This window comes from Suillus subalutaceus (genome assembly GCF_016647625.1).
Source record: "Suillus subalutaceus strain FC151 chromosome Unknown DFJ58scaffold_230, whole genome shotgun sequence".
Taxonomy (NCBI): Eukaryota; Fungi; Basidiomycota; class Agaricomycetes; order Boletales; family Suillaceae; genus Suillus; species Suillus subalutaceus.
This window is the reverse complement of record NW_024540479.1, coordinates 13,751-37,229: the sequence shown is the minus strand read 5'-3', so window position 1 is coordinate 37,229 and position 23,479 is coordinate 13,751. Positions and strand designations below refer to the sequence as shown.

Here is a 23,479-nt window from a genome sequence, read left to right as displayed (position 1 = left end):
ACTTTCAACTTTGGCCCTGCCCGAAGAACAAGTGTGATGAATGGCCAGATTGCTGTCCAAAAAGCGAGTTGGCTTGGCTAGGCGCGCAGTCACCAGTACCCATTCTTGTACTACATACGTCGAGACTTGAGAAGCGTGACGTGAAACCTTACAAGCTACTGTGTGGCCAAATGTAGAAGTTTTCAATACTATGAAATTATGTAATAGGCTGGGTCAAGCTCATTTCTCTGACCGAGCCGACTCAGCTTCGGGAATTCGGAATTACAGTACTTATTACTGTTTGGCTGCACAGGCGGCAGTACTTGTCAAGGCCCATCTGTTCGTCCATGTGGACAGGAACGCCTCTCACTTCACGGCTCGTCTGTCGTTCAGCAACCCTTCGAGCGTTCTCCAATGCCGCTACTTTCCCTACGGCCTATCTCACGTCCGAGTCACGGATTGAGTGGAAAGCCTATGAGGAGTTTGTATGCACGCCCATCCTCTTTGAAGTTGACGCCTTTCATCTCAAATTTCACCTCGTCTTCCATTCTCCACGCGAATGACGCGCGTGCAGCCACTAGCGCTCCGAAGTCAGTTGATTCCGACAATGTAACTGTGAAAGACCAGAGAAGAAAAGATTGGATAATTGTCAAACGACTGATGAGTCACGTCTGGCCGAAAGATGACTGGGGCACACGTGGTCGTGTTGTCTTTGGATTTGGGCTTTTGATTGCTGGCAAGGTGTGGTGTGCTGCACAAGAAATCAGGGGGTGACTGAATCCAAACATAACTTCATCAGGTGTTAAATGTTCAGGTGCCCCAGCTGTTCAAGTCCGTGATTGACGCGTTAAACCTAGACGTAATGGCCGATTCGACAATATGGGTCGTTGCAGGTTCTCTCATCCTCGGATGTGAGTCCATAGCTATGTGAATTCACCACTTCTTTTAACAAATCTTTCAGATGGGGCTGCTCGGACGGGAGCTACGCTATTTGGAGAGCTATTGAACATTGTCTTTGCCAATATTGGTCAACAAGCGGTTCGCAGAGTTGCTAGGGAGACCTTTGAGCATCTCTTGAACCTGGATCTCAAGTTCCATCTCGCACGGCAAACTGGTGGACTTACACGTGCGATCGACCGCGGTACCAAGTATGTCGCATTTCAACAATGTGATACAACTTTTGAATCTCGCATCTCAGGGGTATCACGTTCATGCTCCAGGCCATCATTTTCCGCATCTTCCCGACTGCCCTGGAGATATCCATGGTTTGCGGAATACTTGTGAGCAAAGATCCGATTCAGTTTTCTTTCTTACCCACCACTGAAATAGACTTGGAAATTTGGTTGGGATTTTGCCGCAATCACTGTCACTGCTTTAGCTGCATACACTTGGTTCACCGTTCGCACAACCTCATGGAGGTCAGTGTCATCTATCTTATCCGGCTAATTTACTCAATTTCTTCAGAACTCAATTTCGTCGCGATGCAAACAAAGCGGACAATAAAGCTGCGACCGTAGCAATTGACTCGCTCATCAATTACGAGGCAGTTAAGGTATCTCTCTGTTACATGTTATCATCTTTTTGCGTAAACTCCGTTGCAGCATTTCAACAACGAGAAATTTGAGATTGCACAGTACGATAAACATCTCAAACAATACGAAAAATCTTCCGTGAAGATCACCACATCTTTGGCGTATCTGAATTCCGGCCAGAATGTAATTTTTTCCACGGCGTTAACAGCCACAATGTTCCTTGCCGCACAAGGAGTCATGAAAGGTATGTTTGGCTGAACTTTCATAACGCATCTTTAGTCTTAGACAAGCTTTGATCAGGGACCATGACTGTTGGTGACCTCGTCATGGCGAACCAACTAATTTTCCAGCTGTCACTTCCCTTGAATTTCTTGGGTAGTATCTATCGCGAGCTACGCCAAAACCTCTTGGATATGGAAGTATTGTTCAATCTTCAAACTGACAATGCTCCCGCCAAGGTACGTTCTAGGCTGCTTCGTCACAAGTTTTTACCGACATGATTTCCTGGGAAAGGATAAAGAGAACGCAAAACCGCTGGCACTGAAAGGCGGTTCTATTCGTTTGAGAACGTGAACTTCGGCTATCATCCAGATCGGCCCATCTTCCGCAACTTGTCCTTCACTGTTCCGGCGGGTAAAAAAGTGGCTATAGTTGGTCCGTCCGGATGCGGGAAGTCTACGGTCTTCCGTCTCCTGTACCGTTTCTACGATCCATCTTCCGGTCGGATTTTCATAGATGACCAGGACATTCACGACGTCCAGATGCAGAGTCTGCGGGAATCTATTGGCGTGGTTCCACAGGATACGCCGCTGTTCCATTCTGATATCATGCACAATGTGCGGTATGGCCGCCTTGATGCCACGGACGACGAGGTAAAAGCGGCTGCAATGAAAGCAAGCGTTCATGACACGGTCATGGGTCTTCCCGAAGGCTACAAGACCACGGTCGGCGAGAGAGGTTTAATGATTTCTGGAGGGGAAAAGCAGCGGTTGGCAATTGCACGTGTGTTGCTTAAAGATCCCTCGATCCTTTTCTTTGATGAGGCTGTGAGCTTCCATGTGCCTGATTTGCATTTAGGATATTCCTTGACCCGCAATTTTCAGACATCAGCTCTAGACGCTCACACGGAAACTGAGCTTATGCGTAGTATAAACAACACGTTGCTGGTCAAGGCACGGACAAGCATATTTATTGCCCATAGACTCCGCACCGTGGTTGAAGCAGGTGAACCTCAGCCACACTCTATTTTTTCTCAGGCATACTGATGGCTGGATCGTAGATTTAATTATCGTGCTTAAGGATGGCCAGGTTGCGGAACAGGGCACTCATGAAGAATTATTACGCCTAGGTGGTCTGTATCATAATATGTGGGTCCAGCAGGCCTCTGATAATTCATTGGAGAGCTTGGCCGAGTCTTGAGCTCCTGGCCAATGCTATTAATTATTGTCGTGGAGAGTCCTCGACAGTGTGCAACATTGCTTCGGACTGCAATTCACAAATGGATATTAATTTTGATCAATTTAACAACATATAATAATTTCTAATGTTGAAGGATCCGTGAGGTGCATAGTATCAACTATCACTTGGGATCTACGTGAACTGCTCTTGTCCAAAAGCGTATAAACGTGCGTGATGCTGTGATAACTCCCATAGGTAAGTGTGTATACAGCAAACGTGGGTCACCGAATCGCAAATCATCGACCATAGTTCCCGTCCAGTGTGACTCTTGCCCTCGTCTGTCCGCCCTCGAGCCAGATCCACGTTTCAAGCCCACTAGTAGGATCTGCAGAGGGGAACACGATATTCCGTACACCGTGGCCCCATCCTGGGCTACTGTAGCCGCCGTATCTGAGACATCATGCACGCAATGAGAGAAGATGGAGTAGATGATGAGCATGCACTGAACCGAACGGGTCAGGTGAAGATCACGTACCCAGAATGCTTGTCAAAACAAAATATAACATCCTTCGTAGGCTCACGGGCGCACCACTCGTCACCATGATCTGTGAAGAAAGCACATAACCATATGATAAGCGACAAGACAAAAGTTGCAAATCTGCGAACTTACCGTGCCCAGAGATCACTGCGTGTAGGTTCTTGACGTTGGCATTCAACGCATCCCAGAACGGTTGGTCTTTTCCGGCTGATGACGGGTCAGTAGTGGCCTGTGTTGATCCCTGGGATAGAGTATCGGCTGAAAACAATCCATAGAAGTGAGCAACCGAACGATGTCAAACATATCCGATTTCACTCACCATTTAGTCCTGGGTTTGCTGTGGTGTTCAGCGTCTTTTGCACACTCTCGATTGCATGTCTTTCATTGTTTATTTCAGAATGAGGACATGGTAATTGAATAAAACCCACTTACGGAGGTATATGTACGAAGGCTAAAGCTCCTCGCTCTCTCCTTTCTACTGAATCCCACCCAGCTTCCATTGCAGCTGTCTCGCGCTCAATCCATCCTGCTACAGAGGCGTCCACCCAGTCGGGTAGTGGCACAGATGTGGATCCTGGGAACCAACCACCTGGCAGTCGAAGGACGTCAGTGAATCGACCAAAGACTCCCTGGCAGAAGGTAGGAGTATACCTCGAGAATCAAAAAACCACAGGATCAAAGCAGGCGTCAGATCTGGAAACAAAATAGGAAGGTAAGTAACGACGAACGCTCCTATGCTTTGATAGGCACCTGTCGCTTTTTCGTAGACCTACAGATAAACAATCATATGTACAGTCAATAATCCCGATTGAAAAGTCACACTTCAATAACATACTGGAACCCAATAATTGCCCTCCCCTCCCTCCCCTCCAATACCAGGTGGTGCGGTGCGAGTGTAGCTTAGATAACTATCGAGCTGCTCCCGTCGTATTTCTTCAAGATGTGTGATGTTTGCCTCATTGTCATGATTCTAACAAACATTATTTTCGTCATATACATCTCTAGGAACGATTCATATAAAAATAGACTCACCCCATATGTAGAAGAGAAGGGGATTTTTGCTTCATTTAGAGGAGCCACTATGCGGTCGATGAGAGTGGTGGAATTCTCCCGAAATGTATCTATGTGAAATAAGTAGGGCTAACAATCAGCCCAAGTCAATTTGAGCGCACCTTCGCCAGTGATTAAATCACCATTCAGTACGCTGGAGATGTTGTGTCGTTACTAACATCCAACTTGGAGGAAAGTGAACAAAATCCATACACGTAGTCAGGCTTCTCAGCAGCCAGTACACCGCGCATTAAGCGTGTGCTATTAACATCCTGTTGAGGTCCCCAATCATCCCAGGGATTTTCGCCATAATGGAGATCCGAGAATACGGTCAGTTTAAAAGTCCCAGAAGAACTGAAGGTGATACGTGGTTTATCAGGATACGGGTTGAGATGAGAGGTCACATCGACCGCTGGAAATTCCGCCTGTCTTGAAGATGCTGGTAGAATCTGAGTGTATACATGATTCGTTTAAGTGTCTAGGACAATACATACCACGGTGAGGCAAACTTGGAGATGCTTTCACCATTCCTGCACAGAAAAGGGCCAGCGAAGCGGCAAGGATTCTTACATGCAAACACGAGAGGATCATGGCGTGAGTACTTGGTCCAGAACCCTGCAAGGTCAACGAAGTGAAGAGATTTTGTTGAAGGGTTTTCTTTATTTCTTACGTACTCCTCGCATGCAACATGGACACTTCGGAAGCTAGACTCGTGACCAGCCCGTCTATGATGGTCACCAGTCTATTCGGAAGCGCCGTATCAACGGTTAATTCTGCAAAGTTCACACCTTAGCGCTCTAGATCTCGTGACTTGCTCTAAAAATAACTATAATGCACACGGGATTCACTCCGGGATCACTTGACATATACTTTATTGCTCGTAAAGAGATAAACTGCCGGTGGGGTTACTACTTACTGCTCAAAATCCTAGAGCCTCAAAGACTGTTGGTGCTGATACATTCAACTTTCTTGTGTCTGTTTAGAAACCTAATGTGCAACCTAACGAGAGCCTGACTTGAAGGTTCGTCAATTATGTACAATGTTTGCAAATGCTCAGCACTTATGGTTATACCACCACAGCCTTGACCGTGACACTTAGATAATATAACCTTACTCTCGTCCTCTTGTACTATTCTGAACTTATCTTTTCTTTTCACTTGCGCAGGATTTCCAATATTACCGCAAACTCCTCGAAGCGACTGCGCAAGCAGTTCAAGCTCAATCATGCAAAAGCCAATCAACGATTGCTGCTGCTGAGATCTGAGAGGCAGAAACTGCTTTGAAGGAACAACGTTGTGTCATCGTGGATGTTCTGTCATCATCTGTTTATTACCTCAACGGTGTGTCACAGTTGGTATACATATAAAAGTAGTTTCTTGCAGAATGTTCGAAATTCGCGACATGAAGCACATCCCTCAATCATCCTTGTCAGAATTCACACTGCTACTCGACAATGGTGGCCATACAGGTCGTAGAAACCTCTCCGAGTCACTCACTGCGTTGTCAATTTCATTGATGGCGAGGGTGAGCCGTCGTGCCCAGAGTCATTCAAGTTCTTTATTTTCGGGATGTGGTCAATATCCTACTCATATTCATACCTTTGGACTTCATATCCCAGAACATGGACTGGGACGTTGGCCTCACGTGTTTGTTTAGCTTTATGTCATTGGCGTTGCTGCTTTACTCAATGGTCTGTCTGCCACTCTGAAGTTATTCACAACTGGCGATGATCCTAGGTCAATCAAGAATTGTTCAGACGTCCGTGAGTGCCTTCATACGGCCACTATTTGGGATATATTGACCTTGAGTTAGATGCTTGTATCAATCTTGTCAAACACATTTCCCTAGAGATGCGTTGGGGACACTGGGGGTCCCCTAGACTAGATAGTACTGTCCTCCTTAGAGTTTATCTTTCCATAGGACATGAAAATTGAAAAAAAAATAAAAAGTTAAAAAAATAAAAAATAAAAAAACACATTTCCCATCCTTGGTTATTCGTTTCTCGCTGGTAGGGGACCTCTACATTTGAAGGATAGTATATGCTCACTCGGTATAGGTGGATTACATCATACACAAGAATCTTCCAATGGTGCCGGAGCTTAGATGTGCGTCTGTTCTTCTGCCATTTAAATCCTCAGTTGAATTGCAATCATTTTTAGATCTGCTTCCATAAGTTAGCTGACTTATTCATCAAAGTGATAACCAACCAATTCTAGCTTATGACTTTGTCGTGCATAGGTACCTATATCTTCAAATTAAGAGTTTCGCTCATGTTGTACAGCGCTCGTTATTCCTAAGGCCTATACAAGTACAACAGACGCTGGAATGCAGAATTATTGTCCCCGATGAATGCCCCACCGCGGACCCACTCTTTATCTCCAGAGGAACTGCCATATTGCTCCTTGGACTTTACTGTAGCTTTTGGTTTCAGGCATGTTCTAATATCTTATTCTTCAATGCACTCATTCAAGGGTTCAGTTAGAATTTGAGTCCAAATCTCTTCACTGCGCTTTCTCCACCTAAGGCACATATTGCAGTAACATATCTCCGTATTATATGAGTGAACGGACGTGCATAATATCCCGTATGATACGGGCCAGTGGACCATGGGCCGAAGGTAGATATATCCTCGACTGTGACGGATGGGCCGGTGTAGAGACTCGCGTTTCTGCAGGCACATATGGGCACATTTCGCACCTTTTCACAACTCATGACAATTGGCCTTCAATGCACAACTTGCACCATCAGCTATATTCAACTTCTATCATGTCTCTAGTTGTTTTACACATAACGCGCAGCTTTCCCGCGAAACGCGCCATAGGCGCGCTACTTTCCCACACAACGCGCAGCATTCCCGCGCGCGCTTAGTGCGTTTCTCTCGCACTTGTCGCCCTACTCCGTACGCAACTTCTGCTATGTCTCCAGTCATTGCGCATACAATGCACAGCTCTCCTGCAAAACGCGCCATAGGCGCAACACTTTCTCACGCTTTCGCGTGTCGCGTTCCCGCGCGCGCGCTTAGCGCATTTCTCGCGCTTAAGCGCACTCCATCGCGCATCATCCAGGAGCATCCATCCATCGTCCAACCAGTTCCTAGGTGTCCCTTTTCGTTATCAGACCATATTTAGCCTATCACACTTTGTATTTCGTTATGCACCCTTACTTTACATCACTTTACCTCACTTACATACTTAGAGTGCTCCCTATTCGGCTCCGAGCCCTGGGAGAGCGCTTAGGTAGAACTTACATACTTTCATGTTCGTTTTACACCACAGCTTACTACCACATCTTTCTACCACCATGTACTTGGCAGTTAGTTCCATGCAATGCATGCGTCCATCGTCGTCTTAAGGCCCTAGCATCAGTCTAAAGCTAGTGGCAGTATCAGTATCCATCTATATCCACGCTTTTCACCATATTATCGTCTCTCTACACTTGTGCACTGCTTGCACTACCATTCCAGTTCTCTGCGCATTTTCGCCTTTCGCACTTTCGCCTTCCCCGCGCTTCGCGCATTTTTCGTGTTTCACTTTCCCGCGCGCGCCTTGAGCGCGTTTCTCGCGCTTACATCCCCCTTTTGTCGCCTTTGATCAGGGTTGATCAGCATCATTTCGTGGATCCTTGCTTTCTTTGCTTCCCTTAAGGGTCGAACATATCGCACGGCATATCAAGACCCAACATAGAGAGTGTTTGCTTGTCATCTGACTTGCAGTCACCTTAGTTGTGTTACCCACACCGGGAGTGTTATTATTCCCAATGGAGACGGGTTGGCCCAGGTGGGGAATATGTAAAGTAGATGGGTGGGCCGATGGACATGAATTTTCAATAGACGGATTGGCTGAGGTAGTTGGATGTTATGTAGATGGGTGTACCAAGGTAGATATGTATCAAATAGCTGGGTATATCAAGGGTGCTTGTTATCACATAGACAGGTGGGCCCAGATATATATCATATTAGACGGGTGGGCCGACGAATTAATATTATTTTGTAGATGGGTGGGCCGACGTATTGGTATTATTTTGTAGACAGGTGGGCCGAGGGAGCGGTGAAAGATTTATTATATACGGGTGGGCCAATGGTAGACATATATTGCATAGATGGGTAGGCTGATGTAGGGGTATATAATATAAATGGGTGGGCCCAGGAGAATGATAATTGTAGACATGATGGAGCTCAGCTAGTTGTATATCATCCAAATCAAAGGAGGTAATAATTCAAAGTCATCTAATGATGTAGTATGGCACGGTGTCTTAATAACCGAGGGTCTTATATGAAAACGTGTAAGAATGTAATGACACCACAATTACACTGGATAAGACTTCTTGCCAGTCCTCGATTAACACGGTCTACGACTTTTCTTCTTTTGTGGTAGATAACGTGTGAGTTCTTGGGAGGCTCGCTAAACCAATCAGTCAGATTAACTTAGCCGGAGCTTTATTATCTCTGATTGAAACTATGGGATTGTCTAGGATATACCGTCTAGACACTTGAACTGGTTTCCTGAATATACGATTAACTGTTGAGAAGCTGGTCTCAAATGTGACTACGTTGACCAAAGCTCGTGTTGGTCAATATACAAATACCTGGTGAGAACGCTGGTCTCACAAATAACAACAAATGACAAATAGAAAAACAATGACAAATAACAACAATGACCAAAGCTCGTGTTGGTCAGTATACAAATACCTGGTGAGAACGCTGGTCTCACAAATAACAACGTTGACCAAAGCTCGTGTTGGTCAGTAAACATTACGTGGTGAGAACACTGGTCTCACAAAACTGGGTTTCTATCGTGAGAAACTTACGTAATCTCTGTCATATACCATATATCCGGTTACAGATCCGATGATCTGGATCTCAGATCCGATCCAGATCCGATGAACATATCCGTCGTCCGGTCCACAGATCCGCTTTGATTCTTATTTCATTTCCTGTTCATATAACTCTAACTATCGTTCATCTCCTTTCGGTATTCCTGTACACCGGTATACCGGTTATCCTTTACTTCCGCTTTGCTTACTGATCCGCTACACTTACGAATCCGCTTTTACTTGTACTTCATTCCCGGTTCATGATTCGTGATCCATTCAACTTACCAATACGCTCCACTTAGACTTTGCTTATACTTTCGTACATAGCCTCGCACCTTTGCTTATTGATCATTCCGTTAGCTATCCGTAGTATATAAACCTTTGTATATGCGCTGTAGTAGATCAGTTCGAATATCATCTTAGATTGCACTCATTCCGTCTGGACTCTAAGTCCCTCCGTTATCCGTCCGGACTTGAGTACGCTACTCTTGTCTACTCCGAGACTTAGGATAGATTCCTATAGTCTACATATCCGCCTCTGTCTTCGGACAGTCCTCACCCGTTAGTTTCTAGTCCGGATCCGATCCGGATTGGCCGTTACTCTATATACGCGATACTTTAGCTCTCTGAAATAAGGGGCAAGACTCGGGAAAGGGGCACAGCGCACGAGCTGAGGCCGAAGCCCTTCGGATCCGATACTACTTGAGTACGGTCTTAACAATCTCAAGGGAAACACTTTCCCTGCACTTGTCTGGACAGTTCTTACAAAGGAAATGGGCTTTGTAAGCAGCAATTTGTTCAGACTGAAGCTTCTTAGGTGAGAGTTCAATTTGCTCAAGAGGGAGATTCTTGAATGCAACAAGTGGGAGATTTATTTTTTTGGGGGAGAATGGGCTCTCCTTATATACATTTTGTGTGGGAATATTATGTAAGTAAAAAGGTGATGTAATGACTTCAGAATGTGAGAAGAATATTCCAAAAACTGGAGCAGAATGTTCTAGCAGGTGCAAAAGAACATTCCAGAATATTCATGGTGGGATAATGACATCATTCTGAGTCACTTTGAGTCATTATGAGTCATTATGAGTCATTGGAATGTTCTAGCAAATTCCATGGAACATGACATCATTATGACATCACTATGATATCATATCTTTCAACAAAATACCTGCAGGAGTGTAGGTGAAGTCCTATGACATCATTATGACATCATACCCTGTAGGTACAATTTTATGAAGCATCTGATTAGTCAGAGCATCCTAATAGAAAAGTAAAGTAAAGAAACACTAGAGAAAACAACTCAGAAATAATGGAACAAATAATAGTACACAATACGCGGGCTTTTTAGATAGGTTTTTGTTAGGCTTTGAACTTTTCTCTATGGGTTTCTCTAGCCAAAGTGAATAAGCCAAATGAAAGGCAATACCTTAACCTTCATTTTTGCTTCTCATATCAACTAGGTCATTATGTGATTCCCATCTCACATATGACTTTTCTTCAAAACATGGTGGATTCATGAATCACTGAGGGAAAACTGGAATTATTGGACCAAGGTTTGATACCAAGGTATGGGTTGACTAGTCTGAGGACTAAGCTAACAGACTTTGTCTTTTAGGGGGATACCTAGTAGTCATGTCCATGCATGATTCCCAAATCATGCAGGACAACGGAGCTTTGCAAAGGGGTGAAGTGGAAACTCGAGCAAAGTGTACCGAGTTCTGAGACCCGGGTCTCGACAAATGAATATGTGATGTCCAGCACACTTCCGATCGTCTGGTATTTCATTGAGCAATATACAGTGGCTCAAAAAACTGTCCGCATGTTTTGACATTTTTCACTATCTATGATATTGTGTGAGAATGAACAAATTCCTCAAGGACATACTTATACCACATTGTAGTATGGCTTCAGGGCTTTTATTTGAGCCCTACACCGTGGGAATCGGCGGAGATATGGTGGAGATATAAGGCTTATAAAATGATGACTCATGTGGACAGTTTTTTGAGTGTATATTAAAACTATATAAATCATTATTTATGACACCATAAAAATCATGCCACTATTATATAAATTATAAAGTGGTGTCATTATGTTATTTTATGACTATATCTAACTATATAAACCAGAATATCTCATGTATCATAGTCATAATCACCATGAAAGCCATCTCCTCTGCTCAAAGAGATAATATCCTCTCTCTGTCTTATGCTGGCCTCTCTGCTCGCCAAATTTCCTCTAGAACTGGAATATGCAAGTCCACTGTGGCCAAGTTCATCAAAGAAAGCCACCCAGACAAGGAAAACTCTTGTGGAGGACGTCCATCCAAGCTTACCTCTACTGACAAAAGGGCTATTATCCAACATATCACTACAGGAAAGGCTGATAATGCTGTCCAAGCCACCCATTATATCAATTCCACCATCACTACCCCTGTCTCTTCACAAACTGTGAGGAATGTTCTCAAGGCAGCTCATCTCAAGGCAGTAACAAAGAAGAAAAAGCCTCTTCTCTCCATCAAACATAGGCAGAGAAGACTAGCCTTTGCCTTAGCTCATCAACACTGGACTGTAGAGGACTGGAAGCATGTTATATGGTCAGATGAGACCAAAATCAATAGGATTGGGTCAGATGGGAAGGTGTATGTATGGAAAAAGAAGGGAGATGGCCTAACAGACAGAGAGGTTAATGGGACTGTCAAGTTTGGAGGAGGTTCTTTAATGGTATGGGGCTGTATGGGATGGAATGGTGTGGGAATGCTTGCTGAGGTTGAGGGGAAGATGAATGCTGAGCAGTATGTGGACATTTTAAATGACCACTTGCTGCCTAGCTTGGCAGAATCAGGGATTGATGAAGAAGATATCATTTTCCAACAGGATAATGATCCCAAGCACACATCCAGAAGAGCTAGGGAATGGTTTTGAAGAACATAACATCAATGTTCTTGACTGGCCAGCACAGTCTCCTGATGTCAATGTCATTGAACATCTCTGGGGAACACTCAAGAAAAAAGCTTCAAGCCTATGAAAACCCCCCTAAAGGAGTATGGGAGCTTTGGGAGAGAGTAGCAGTGGAATGGGGGGAAGATCACAGCTGAGGATTGCCAGAAATTAATTGAGAGTATGCCTAGAAGGATAGAGGCAGTAATTAAAGCCAAGGGAGGTCATACAAAATACTAGAATACCTGGTTATTACTGTAAAATACTTGAGTCAAAAAACTGTCCGCATGAGTCACCATTTTGTGAGCCTTGTATCTCCACCATATCTCCACCGATTCCCACGGTGTGTAGGGCTCAAATGAAAGCCCTGAAGCCATACTACAATGTGGTATAAGCATGTTTTTGAGGCATTTGTTTGTTCTCACACAATATTATAGATAGTGAAAAATGCCAAAACATACGGACGGTTTTTTTGAGCCACTGTATGATAATAGATCTTTGAAAGCCAACATCATCCAAGCCTACCAAATGCCAAATGCCAAGTTCCAACTACCGAAAATCAAGTGAAGTGTACCGATATCCAAGCCCTGACTATTGAATCCTGACAATCGACCATTGAGTCCTGACTACCGAGTCTTGAAACCCGAGTCCCGAAGCCCGAGATTTGAGTCCTGAAACCCAATGCCCGACCATTGAATCCCAACAATCGAGTATCAAGTCCCGACCAATGAGTCCCAAATATTGAGTCCCGACCATCGAGACCCAAGACCCGACACCTGAGATTCGAGACTCAAGTTCTGACTATGGAGTCCCGGATATCAAAAATCAAGTGAAGTGTACCGAGTCCAACCTGAAGGATTCCTTAGGCTGGACTTCCAAACCTTTGGATTTGTCCTTTCATCTCTATCCAAGCTTAAGGATTGATTCCTTAAGCCGGACTTTTGCCTTTCTGGCACTTCCTGTCTTTCCAAGACTTATGTCTACTTCCTGTCTTTCCAAGACTTATGTCTACTTCCTGTTATCTCCGACTCCACCTAAGTGTAGCCTACCTCTGTTTGCTTCTACTCCAGACCTTGTCCATGGTAGCCTTTATTCTCCTGTCCTATAATCCTGTCCACTCCTGCTGACCTCCAGACCTTTGGATCTCCGGACCTTTGGATCTCCGGACCTTTGGATCTCTGGACCTTTGGATCTCTGGACCTTTGTATCTCCGGACCTTTGGATCTCCGGACATCTTACCCATCGGATATCAAAACCTTTGGACATTGTAACCTTTGGACATCATGACCTTCAGACATCATAACCTTTGGACATCTTAACCTTTGGACATCTGAACTTTCAGATGGCGCAACCTTCAGACGTCCTGTCCTCTGGACCACTCCTCCTATCTGATCCTGCTTTGGACTCTGTCCCTTGCAGTCTCTCCTCCATGTGCTTCCATCTAGGAAGCTTACCTTCAGAAGTCTTATCTTCAGACCCTATGCAGCAGGTGAAACTCCTCCAGAGTTTCCTGTACTTCTCTAGAAGTTCCTATACTCCTCCGGAAGGGTCCTGTGCTCATCCAGAAGTCCTCCAGCACTCCACCAGAGTAGCCAGCCTCCGGAAGTCCTTCGGACTTCATTGGATTTCATCTGGACTTCATTCTGAAATTAAGGGCATGTACTCGGGAAAGGTGCAAAATACAATATACTGACTACCGAGTGCTGAGCACTAAGTGTCGAGTTCTGAGTTCTGAGTTCTGAGTTCTGAGTTCTGAGTTCTGAGTTCTGAGTTCCGAGTGCCAAGTGCCCCGATGCTTTCGGGCATTAACACCCAGATAGCCCTCGCTCTCAGGGGCCCGTCAGAATTTAGATCATCTCAAACAGATGTGATTTGAGTGAGATATGAGCAAAATACTATATACCAGGTGAATTTCAGCATTGGAAGTTTGATGCTTTCGATGTTTTTGATGTCGGGTCTTGATGCTTTCGGGCATTGACATGTAGATAGCCCTCGATCTCAGGGGTGTGGCAAAATTTAGATTGTCTGAAACAGATATCATTTGAGTGAGATATATGCAAAATACCACACACTGACTACCAAGTGCTGAGTACCAAGTGCCAAGTGCCGAGAACCGAGTTCTGAGTGCTGAGTGCCGAGTGCCGAGTGCCGAGTGCCCCGATGCTTTCGGGCATTAACACCCAGATAGCCCTCGCTCTCAGGGGCCCGTCAGAATTTAGATCATCTAAAATGGATGTGATTTGAGTGAGATATGAACAAAATACTATATACCGGGTGAATTTCAGCATTGGAAGTTTGATGCTTTCGATGTTTTTGATGTCGGGTCTCGATGCTTTCGGGCATTAACATGTAGATAGCCCTCGATCTCAGGGGTGTGGCAGAATTCACATTGTCTCAAACGGATATAATTTGAGTGAGATATTTGCAAAATACTATATACTGACTGCCAAGTGCCAAGTTCCAAGTTCCAAGTTCCAAGTGCCGAGTGCTGAGTTCCGAGTGCCGAGTTCACCGATGCTTTCGGGTATTAACACCCAGATAGCCCTCGCTCTCAGTGGCCTGTCAGAATTTAGATCATCTAAACAGATGTGATTTGAGTGAGATATGAACAAAATACTATATACCGGGTGAATTTTGGCATCAGAAGTTCGATGCTTTCGATGTTTTTAATGTCAGTTCTCGATGCTTTCGGGCATTGACATGCAGATAGCCCTAGATCTCAGGGATTCATCAGAATTTAGATAGTCTTAAATTGATATGATTTGAGTGAGATATATGCACAATACAAGATACAGGGTGAATGAGTCCCAAGTGTTGAGTGCTGAGAACTGAGTGCCGAGTGCCGAGTCCTGAGTGCCCCGATGCTTTCGGGTATTAACACCCAGATAGCCCACGCTCTCAGGGGCCCATCAGAATTTAGATCATCTCAAACAGATGTGATTTGAGTGAGATATGAGCAAAATACTATATACCAAGTGAATTTCACCATCAGAAGTTTGATGCTTTTGATGTTATTGATATCAAGCCTCGATGCCTTCAGGCATTGACATGCAGATAGCCCTAGATCTCAGGGGTCTGGCAGAATTTAGCCCCATCCCAAATGGATAAGAGTTGAGTGAGATATGAGCAAAATCCCGTATGCTGTGTGTATTTCAGCATTGTAAGGTCAATGCTTTCCATGTTTGCAATGTCTAGCCTCAATGCATTCAGGCATTCACAAGCAGATAGAACTTAATCTCAGGGGCCTGTCACAATTCAGATCATCTCACACGGATAAGACTTGAGTGAGATATGAGTAAAATATTATATATCAGGTGATTTTTGATGTCAGGCCTTGCACCCAAGGGTAAGCACATAGCCACAACAGGAATAACTCCTGTTGTCCTAGTATCCTTATATATTGCATATACTATTGAAGGGATGTTGGGGATCATATTTTGCCTCAAACAGACATGATTTGAGGGAGATATGAGCAAAATACAATTTATTGGGTGTGTCTGAGCTTCGCAGGTTCAATGTTTTTGTTGTCAGCCTTGTGTGGGAAAAATTCTAAAACATCAGGAGAAACATAAAAACACATCATCAGGGACTGCATCAGGTTTGCTATGATCACACCTATGTATAATATGATAGATTGGCTTCCAATGTACTGTTCCAGTCCCTGAACCAGTATCTGTCAGTGGTATGTATCTCTAAATACAAAAAAACTCGAAATTGGTCACAACTGCATAGAACCTCAAGGCAATCACTGTGCACTGGTGCAAGAAAGTTACAATCACAAGATATATACATCAGCAAAATATGATTTTGCTACACGGTTACCAGAAGGTCACAAGCTTTGACAGTGCTTACTAGACTAAGGATATGATTGTCTTAACTCAATAGTCTTAACTTGCTAGGCATAATATAAGCTTTCTTAATAACCATGACTGTCATATCTTCCATAATAATCCTAACCCTCACAGCTTATGTATTATGTAGTAATCAACAATCATATTAGACTATCAAGTGAAGACTATCGTGTAATGACTATCAAGTTAAGACTATTGTATTTTATTCTAAGTCTGTACAATAGACCTGTGATACTTGATGAGTGTCAGCCTGAACAGTATATTAGAGATCACACTATCATACTACACATAGGTATGACTATTGAAGACATGATGTAGTGCCTTATGATGTGTTTTTATGTGTCTCCTGATGTGTTGAGAATGTCCTACATTACCTCATATGTCCATGTGAGGCCATATGAATTCTGTGACACTCCTGACATTGAGCCCATTCAGTCACTTTTTCAACATTTCCCCTGTGTTAAACGGACACCCAAGGTTGAGATTCTTCCATGGGAGACGGGTCATCCGAGATGGGCCCAGGTGGGTGTGTATGCTGATAGGGATGGGTGGGCCCATGATGTTTGTGATGCCTGGATATTAATGGCAGGGCCCAAGGGTGTTAACTGACAATTTGATGATCGGATGGTTGGGCCCAAGGGGTACATGATGCTGATGGTTGGGCTGGAAGGTGCAAGCGAGTCGGATAGAGTCCGATGGGCCCATGTGGTGGTGTGGAATATTGACCACTGGGCCCAAATGGTGATATAGGTATTTAACGGCCGGGCCCAGGGTGACAGTGCAGGGTTCGATGGTAGGGCCTGGACATAAGGTATGATTTAACGACCAAGCCTAGGGCCCGGTGTGTGGGTCTGATTCAACGACCGGGCCCAAGGTGATGGCGTAGGGTTTAACAGTAGGGCCCGGTGTGGGGGTCTGATTTAACAACCGGGCCCGAGGTGATGGCGTAGGGTTTGACAGTAGGGCCCGGTGTGAGGGTCTGATTTAACAACCGGGCCCAAGGTGATGGTGTAGGGTTTGACGGTAGGGCCCGGTGTGGGGGTCTGATTTAACAACCGGGCCCAAGGCGATGGCATAGGGTTTGACGGTAGGGCCCGGTGTGGGGGTCTGATTTAACAACCAGGCCCAAGGTGATGGTGTAGGGTTTGACGGTAGGGCCCGGTGTGGGGGCCTGATTTAACAACCGGGCCCAAGGCGATGGCATAGGGTTTGACGGTAGGGCCCATGCATGGGCCAGATTTAATGGCCGGGCTCAGGGCGATGGTGCCGGGTTTGACGGCCAGGCCCAGAGTGATGATGGGGAATTTGACGGTAGGGGCCCGGGCATGGGTCAGATTTAACGACTGGACCTAGGGTGATGTGTAGGGTTTGACGACCGGGCCCAGAGCGATGATGGGGGATTTGACGGTAGGGCCTGGGCATGGGTCAGATTTAACGACCGGGTCCAGATTGGTGATGCAGGGTTTAACAGCCGGACCCAGAGCGATGGTGCGGTGTTTGACGGTGAGGGCCTGGACATGGATCTCATTCAACAGCCGGACCTCCCGGGTGACGGTGGTAGAACAGACCCAGGGTGACAATGTAGAATTCAACCACGGTCCAAGATGGTGTGACATCTGGTGGCCGACTCAGCATTGCATTGATCTTCTGACCCATGTTGGTTTGACATCCCACCACATTTTATGGAAAAAATGACATTGCAAGATGATAATGGATCGAATTGGAATATTTCTGCAATATGATGGTTCTGTATGTAAGGAAATGGCATATCGGACCTAGATATTGTATTATTGTAAAGAATGGGGATGGGATGGGATGAAGCTGGCAAAGGCACCTACAGGGTGCCATACAGGGCAAAATCAGCCTGGTTGTACTTGGCCAACTCGTATGCATCAAGGTCAGCTGGATTATATCTGGCATAATCTGGGCGAGGGGTGTGGGCGTAGTTGTGGATGCTGTCCCGGAGGAACCAAGCCCATACTATCTGATCACCTTCAGCAATGCTGATGCCATGTCTGACGAGACGGCCTGAATAACTTACCATGAACTCCTGGATTGTAAGCCAACTCAATTCCAAAATTCTTCAACTGCATAACCGTGTGCCGGTAGCTCCCAATGCAAGTCAGGATGTTGAAGGCCTCGTGTGGACATCTCGGATCTCTGTGGTCAGGAGACTGACGGTTGCACATCACAGCTGCGCCGGTGTAGACAGATGCCCAGTGCTTCAGAAAATGGTGCATGTCCCACAGACCTTGATCTGCAGACCAATGGCCAAGCTCCACATGAGTCCGTACTGAAGCCCAGTAGAGCTGTGGGTGCATGACTCGCAAAGTGGCGGATGCAAGCAGTGCTGGCCGTTGCATGGCCATGATCATAGATAAGCTCCTGTTGCCCTTCAAGGTGGCAGACACCCCGGGTTTAAAAGCCTTCATCGAGATCTCGGGAGGTAGACCATAGCACTGCCTGCATGATCAATAAAGAGGGGATACAAGAGCATAGAACCTACTTCATGTCCTTGTGGAACCAACATGGGGCGATGTTAATGCACCCAGGGGTTAATCCAGGAGATTCGGTGGGGTCAAAAGTTGGACCCGAGGATTCTCCAATTGCTCTCTTTCGGTTCACGACGCTCTTCTTCAGGAGATCTCCCATAGCAACAGTGGCCATGTACATATCATTCTATCAGGATCGAAATCAAAGCAGCTGCGCACATCTGCCGAGGAACTCACTTGCAACCCACGGACTAGACCATCCGGGATATACCAAATGATTATCCTATACACGGAGTCGATCACCACGGAAGGACGGTCCAACAATATCTTCTCGGTTGGAGGGAACTTGGCCAACAAGTCATCTTCCCTGGAACTATTCATACTGGATTCTCGTTTAGTGAGCGCCTCGTTGTACCAGATGACATTGATGTCCAATTGACTATTCAAAATACATCAGCACATGGCCGGTCATGGGAGAAGTCCCGGGTGTACTCACCCGGATTTCGGTATGCATCGGCCATGCGCGAAGCTTGTTGCCTGCAAGAGAGCAATGTCGTCGTGTCCAACTCGGGAGGAGGCTGCACCAATGGTCTGCCAGCAATGTGAGCTAGAAATTGCTGCTCCACCCATTCACTGGCCAAGTTGGTGGTATGCAAGGCCCAGTCTTCGGTATGACGGGAAGGTGGCTCATACCATTCCTCAGAAATGCCATGTGGTTGACATATGACGAAAATTCTGGAGACACGTCAGACATGATGAGTGGGGGCAAATGGGCGGCTCATGAATGCAGCATGGTTTTATGCACCAGTCGGCCGAGCCTCATGGCCCCATGCATGCCCCAGAACATAATATGATGGGACGTCATACCAAGCGATGCCATCACGGACGCTAAATTTCAGCACGTGCATTTGGATCATGGCACGATGCTGTTGATCCGAGATGTAATAGCGCCATGGCGCAAATATGATCGATTTTAAAGTTACCGGGTGTCATCAATGCTACAATTGACCGAGATTATATTGCCTTTAAGGTTGTACAACTCCGGCAGCATTCCATGTAACACAAATATCTACCGAAATATTGCACCCAGCTATCACTCTTCATCCTCCCTTCCTCCAGTGCCCAAGAGTCTTTGAGAGGCAGCCATGGCATCGTGGAGGCCATCTACTGGACCCTCCATCCGGGCCATCGCCTCCAAAGCCCCTCTACCCTTGTCAACCTTCGCGGAAAGCCAGCTATCAAGCTGTGTCCCTAATTGCTGAAGATCATCTTTGATGACCCAGAGATTGTTGAGCAGAGGATCCGTGCCCCCCTTGTGTCTCTTCATGTCTGGTATGAGCAAATATCCTGCCGGCTGATTGACATCAATATCAGCTATGGCGGTTGGCACCGGGTGTAAACCTCAATAGGGGGACTTACCATCTGGTCCATGTGGGCCAAGCATAAATCCTTGACTTCTTCCAGCGAGATGCGGTGGGCATCTCAAACGGGATGAGGTCAAACCAGTCCTTCCACCAACTATACGGAAAGACCGATACCATCCAGTAGCGGGCCATGACGTCTCCTGGGATATTCATGTTGTGGGTCCAGAACCTGCGGAACAGGTCGTCATCGTCTAAAAGACCCACCTGCCATTCTGTAAGCATCTTCACAATGTCGTTCAGATACTCAGGCAGGGCCGGGGCTGTATTGATAAGGGCGCAAATGTTGATGAAGGGGAATACAAATCTCTGTGAAGCAGATTAGTCGGCCGAAACACAGATCTGGGACATCTAAATACTCACATTGGCCTCCCAAACGAGGTGCTGGACGAAGAGTTTTCGGAACATGACGGTCCGAGATACTTCACTTTTGTCCAGGGCCAAGTGGATGGAGGTAAAGCGGCAGGTGGCGTATTCAAAGATCTTTGCCAAATCCCACATGGAGATGACGACACGTGCGGATTTATTTACATATGCGGGGGGTGTGGTTGATGACATGACTTTGCCGGCAGGAGCAGTGTTGTGAGGAGATTGATGTATGCAGTTAGGAATGCCGTGATTACATGGTTGGTATAAATAGTCTTGAGTTCAAACCCAGTTAGACCCATCTGTGGCCAAGGCCGTCACAGGTCCACTGGGTGATCAATGCAGCTGAAATGAAAGATTAAACCTTATCATGCGTGTTGTGGCAAAAATCAAACATCAATATCACCGGTTCTGATTGAACACATCCAACCACTTTGAATACATTGCAACATAATAGTCATGAGTTGTGGCCAAAAGTGGGATTGACCTCCGCAAAGCGGGCGTGAGCATCCTTGGCCAATAGTCTATACATCTGTGCCTGTCTGATTGCATAGCACCTGTGCCCATCCCGGTTGGGATCACCGTTCTGGTGGGTTCAGCTGAGCCATGTCTGGGCTTTGTGAACCAGAAAATCAATTGTCCAATGCATCTCGTGCCCCACGAGAAGACGCTCTTCGGCCCATCAGTCACACAAGGCCTTGGTGCGAAGCCAATGCACTCGGTAAACTCGGGTCCCAGCACTCGTCAGCCGGACACAACATCCGAAACCAAATGACTCACATTCATTCATCCAGTCATTGTTGACCGAATCGCCTTGAACATCTAGAGACCAAAACCACGGGAGGGTGGAATTCCTCTGACCTCGAGCGTTTGGATCAGCGACAGCTGAGGTGGCCTTCAGGTCGTTTTTCACCAACTCCCGGTACTTATCTAGCAGCTGAACCGCCCCAAGATTTGACAGCTGTGCTCTGCATTTCTTGTATATTGTGCTGTTGAGACTGATGACCCGTTCCACCAAATGGACCTGCAACCAAGCCCGGGTGGTGGCAACTTGAGACTTTGCCGGCTGGACGGTGGTCCTGAACAGAATGGCCTTGTCAGCTAGGTGGACTCTGATCGTGTGCAGCATGTCGTTGGCCTGTCCCTCCCTGAGGGTGATCTCTTGTCTGACCAGACTGCCTATGCCCAACTCCTCGCACCTATCCAGACCCAAGTTGGATGGGAGAGGGACCGTAACTAGTTCGGGTCGAAACAAAACCTGCGGGCAATGTCCTTCTGGTGCCGAATCATCTTCCGAATCATCCCAGCCGGAACCATGTCCATCATCCATGAAATCAATATCCATGTCAGGGATGCAATCATCCTCATTGTATTCCTCCCCGAGATACCTGTCTGCTCCTGCGATGAACTCGTCAATAGAGTGTTGCAGCCTTAGCCGGCGATGGCTTATCTGCAGCATTTGAGTCTCGGTGGGATGCCTGCCCATCTTCCATATCTCCATTGCCAGGGCTATCTGCATCTCCTCAATCGTAATGCCAGAGGCAAGCCACGTGGCCGCTCCTAGCCAAGGTCTTTCTCCTGGGCGATGGAAGGACTTCTGTAATAAGTTCAGCTCTACCTCCTTCCGAGATCGCGCTGCAGGCATAGTTCATCAGCATGCCGGCCACAATTTGCCGGAACACCCGACACCCACCTTTTTGCATCCAGACGTCGTATATATCAAGGGCAGACGGGTCATCTATTCGGAGAGATTGGGCTTCTCTCTCTTGAACCTCCCATCGGTTGACCATTTCAGGCTCTGCTGCATTGTTCAGAGCATCAAATGCCCGACTGCTTTCGGCCAGGCCTTGTTTGGCCTCTTTGTATTTCCGGCTCAAGAACAACCCTGTCGGAAATGAACATTGATTTAGCGGTGCGCATCCAAACATATCATTGATCAAACGACCCACCCATGCAAATCATCTTCATGAAATTGCAGTCGTTCATCTGATAGTCAAGGCATTCCTGTTGGTGGGGAGTTGACATGCCCCGGGCTGATGGGGAGATTATGTTGAGATTTGCCCACAGAGTCTCCATTATCTCCCCATCTATTTGGGCTGCAACCGGGATGAAGTTCGATGCATAACGCACAAAACACTTTTCCTGGTGGCCATGAATGTGCCATAGCCCGATCCCCGGGGTGATGGCCATTCCTTTTGGAATGGTTAGATGGAGGCTCTTGTCAACCCGTCGCCAGAGATGCTTGTTATACTGGCAATTGATGTCATAGAACGTCAATGCCTGGCGCAGTCCATCTGTGTTGTGACCCAGAGTGTTGCATAGCGCATAGTCCATGTTCATCTGTCTACTCCCGAAAATCAGTCAGCCCTGCCCACATATGCAAATTGGGCTCCTATACCTTTCACCCTTTTGAAAATCCACCATTGAATTGGGTACGAAGCACCCGTGCCTGGCGCATGCACATCCCCCAATTCCTGTGGCTTCCAGCTTTTGCCTAGACACGTTGGCCTGGTTGACTGCTCTATGGTTGTTGCATTCCGACCTCTGGGCCGAATCCTTGGCGAGAGCGAGATGGGCCTGGTATCTCTCCCTGGCCACCATGAAGCATCGGCCGTCAGTAAGCCATACTTCATCATCCAGGTGCACAGGATGCAGATGCTCGGCTTTGAAATTGCCGTCCATCACCAATGACCGGGTGTAAAGCCATCCGGGTCTCGTGTCATTGGGTTCGGCTGGTATTGTGACGTTGATGCCCGGTTGTGGACATGCAGGGCAGAAAAGTGCCAGATCCCCATCTTTCGGGTCCCTCCTGTCGTGACCGAGTCCATTCCATTTCAGAAGTTTAAGCTGCCACCATTGTCTTGCTACTCTCATCAACTCCCGATATCGGTCCTACCGAGTTTCAGCTCATGGCCAGCAGGACTCGGCTGATTCTTACCGGCACTTGATGAGGGAACATGCTGGATGTGATGCGCCTAAGCTTGCTGTAATAGTTCAGGGTAGTGGTCCCGCACTCCAGATTGTCCAGAATGAAATCGTCCAGCAAGGCGAAGGTGAATGCTGTCTTTGGTCAGGTGAACGATGCTGGGAACAGTCCCATTTTG

General features: G+C 46.4%; 4 protein-coding genes across 4 annotated transcripts; 1 reads left to right on the top strand and 3 right to left on the bottom strand.

Annotated features, from left to right (window-relative positions):
• Positions 1-326: 326 nt before the first annotated feature.
• On the top strand, positions 327-3,043 carry DFJ58DRAFT_917970 (P-loop containing nucleoside triphosphate hydrolase protein; the record flags this gene model as incomplete). Its single annotated transcript, XM_041395561.1, has 13 exons — positions 327-464; positions 490-720; positions 779-890; positions 941-1,127; positions 1,178-1,259; positions 1,309-1,397; positions 1,444-1,531; positions 1,581-1,755; positions 1,812-1,969; positions 2,025-2,061; positions 2,103-2,557; positions 2,615-2,735; positions 2,791-3,043. The coding sequence occupies 13 exons, from the start codon at positions 327-329 to the stop codon at positions 2,928-2,930; spliced, it is 2,013 nt and encodes a 670-aa protein (XP_041236282.1). The 3' UTR covers positions 2,931-3,043.
• A 162-nt stretch (positions 3,044-3,205) lies between these two features.
• DFJ58DRAFT_735774 (Metallo-dependent phosphatase) lies at positions 3,206-5,088 on the bottom strand (the record flags this gene model as incomplete). Its single annotated transcript, XM_041386691.1, has 12 exons — positions 3,206-3,359; positions 3,445-3,514; positions 3,580-3,705; positions 3,767-3,825; positions 3,880-4,036; positions 4,099-4,140; positions 4,198-4,216; positions 4,283-4,417; positions 4,480-4,568; positions 4,620-4,651; positions 4,711-4,936; positions 4,992-5,088. 12 exons carry the CDS (start codon positions 5,086-5,088, stop codon positions 3,206-3,208), a joined length of 1,206 nt encoding a protein of 401 aa, XP_041236281.1.
• Positions 5,089-17,930: 12,842 nt separating this feature from the next.
• Positions 17,931-19,342, bottom strand: DFJ58DRAFT_847573 (uncharacterized protein; the record flags this gene model as incomplete). The annotated part of the gene is made up of 6 exons (XM_041393487.1): positions 17,931-18,088; positions 18,138-18,559; positions 18,603-18,775; positions 18,826-19,027; positions 19,085-19,166; positions 19,282-19,342. The coding sequence occupies 6 exons, from the start codon at positions 19,340-19,342 to the stop codon at positions 17,931-17,933; spliced, it is 1,098 nt and encodes a 365-aa protein (XP_041236280.1).
• A 339-nt stretch (positions 19,343-19,681) lies between these two features.
• Positions 19,682-23,334, bottom strand: DFJ58DRAFT_847572 (uncharacterized protein; the record flags this gene model as incomplete). The annotated part of the gene is made up of 10 exons (XM_041393486.1): positions 19,682-19,942; positions 20,008-20,069; positions 20,127-20,181; positions 20,217-20,318; positions 20,373-20,569; positions 21,156-22,010; positions 22,069-22,260; positions 22,325-22,719; positions 22,774-23,267; positions 23,314-23,334. The coding sequence occupies 10 exons, from the start codon at positions 23,332-23,334 to the stop codon at positions 19,682-19,684; spliced, it is 2,634 nt and encodes an 877-aa protein (XP_041236279.1).
• Between the last annotated feature and the right edge of the window lie 145 nt (positions 23,335-23,479).